Source organism: Sinocyclocheilus rhinocerous, unplaced genomic scaffold (genome assembly GCF_001515625.1).
Source record: "Sinocyclocheilus rhinocerous isolate Xijiao unplaced genomic scaffold, SAMN03320098_v1.1 scaffold6044, whole genome shotgun sequence".
Lineage (NCBI taxonomy): Eukaryota > Metazoa > Chordata > Actinopteri > Cypriniformes > Cyprinidae > Sinocyclocheilus > Sinocyclocheilus rhinocerous.
The window spans coordinates 1-1,515 of NW_015645627.1; the positions used below are offsets into that span (position 1 = coordinate 1).

At 40.3% G+C, this 1,515-nt stretch overlaps 1 protein-coding gene across 1 annotated transcript in view; it reads left to right on the forward strand.

Moving 5' to 3' along the window:
- Positions 1–67: 67 nt before the first annotated feature.
- LOC107706859 (ubiquitin carboxyl-terminal hydrolase 8-like) overlaps positions 68–1,515 on the forward strand; it is a gene marked incomplete at both ends in the record, with an annotated part of 7,210 nt that continues 5,762 nt past the window's right edge. Inside the window, 4 exons of the mRNA XM_016510691.1 lie at positions 68–196; positions 648–693; positions 771–879; positions 1,345–1,507. Coding sequence (XP_016366177.1) covers positions 68–196; positions 648–693; positions 771–879; positions 1,345–1,507 — 447 coding nt within the window. The remainder of the gene's footprint in view (positions 197–647; positions 694–770; positions 880–1,344; positions 1,508–1,515) is intronic.

A 1,515-nucleotide genomic window follows, 5' to 3' on the forward strand; every position in this document is an offset into this window, starting at 1 on the left:
ACACACACACACTCACTCTCACACACACACACACACACACACTCTGTTCACCTGCTGGTGTCGTTCTCTCAGGTATGAGGAAGCAGAAGTGCGGAAACAGCTGGAAGAGAAAGAGAGAAAGGAGGAAAAGAGTCGACGAGAAGAAAGAATTGAAAAAGATGGCCGAGCTTCACCAGAGAAGAAGGACAATAAGAAGGTGCAGGACTGGAAATCACATCCCTTTGTGTGGCTTCATCACTTGATTTGATAAGTGTATCTGGTGTATCATCAAACACACACACACTTCTGGAGATAATCAGCTCCTGAAATTTATGCTGCTCGAATAACTTAAAATGAGTCATTTAGCAGATGCTTTTATCCAAAGCGACTTACAAATGAGGACAACAGAAGCAATCAAAACTAACAAAAGAGCAATGATACGCAAGTGCTATAACAAGTCTCAGTTAGCTTAACACAGTACACTTAGCAAAGTTGTTTTTAATCTTATCTTTGACTCTTAATTTTTTTATCACTGGTTTAGTAGGTTTAACTAGCAGTTGGCACTTGATCAGTTAAACAGGTCAATGTTCAAAGCTTTCATCATCATCACGTATGTTTGGAGGTGATTTGTTAATAAATAATTTTGCTGTTGTGTGTGTGTTTTACAGCAGGTTAAAGAGGAGCCCAATAACAGTAAGACTGGCTGTGATAAAGGTACCGTGTGTCCCGGCGGAGTGTCACACTTCTCTGTGTGTTTGTTGTTTAGTGACGTGTGTTTTCTGTCCCATCAGGAAGCGTCAGCGCTAAGGATCTGTTCCAGCTGATGAAGGATCCCAGTATAAGTGTGCTGGTGATGGACGCGCGGCGCAGACAGGACTTCGAGGAGTCTCAGAACTTTTTGTTATTTTTGTTTAGTCATTTTCCTATGTCTGTGTAGTTTTTAAATTTAATTTCAGTTTTAGTTAGTGCTGTCAAACGATTAATCGTGATTATTCACATCCAAAATGTTTTTGTTTACATAATATATGTGCGTGAACTGTATTTTGGATGCAATTAATCGTTTTGCCCTAATTTTAGTACATGAAGTTAAACTAAATTGAAATGACAAATGGTGCCTCTGCAACTAACTTTGTTTTTTTAATATATATATATTTAGTTTTATTGCAGGTAACATTTATTTCAAATAATAAAAATATCTTTGAATGTTTTTAGTTTCAGTTAACTATAATAATCCTGTCTCGTGGCGCCTCTGTTTGATTCTATAGCGGATAGAACCCAGTCCCGCTCTACATGTGTTCCTTCTCTGTAATCCGCTTCACTCGTGTATATGAATACTGAATGCTCTCGTGTGCTGCTAATGCTCAGGGTGACGGTGAACCAGATCCAGCTGAAGCTCCCGGCAGAGTCTCTGGAGGACTGGAAGCGCCGCGGCTTCGTGGATTACGTGGTTCTGCTGGACTGGTTCAGCTGCGTCTCTGATCTCAAACTGGGCACCACTCTACAGAGTCTGAAGGATGCTCTCTATAAGGTACTGTA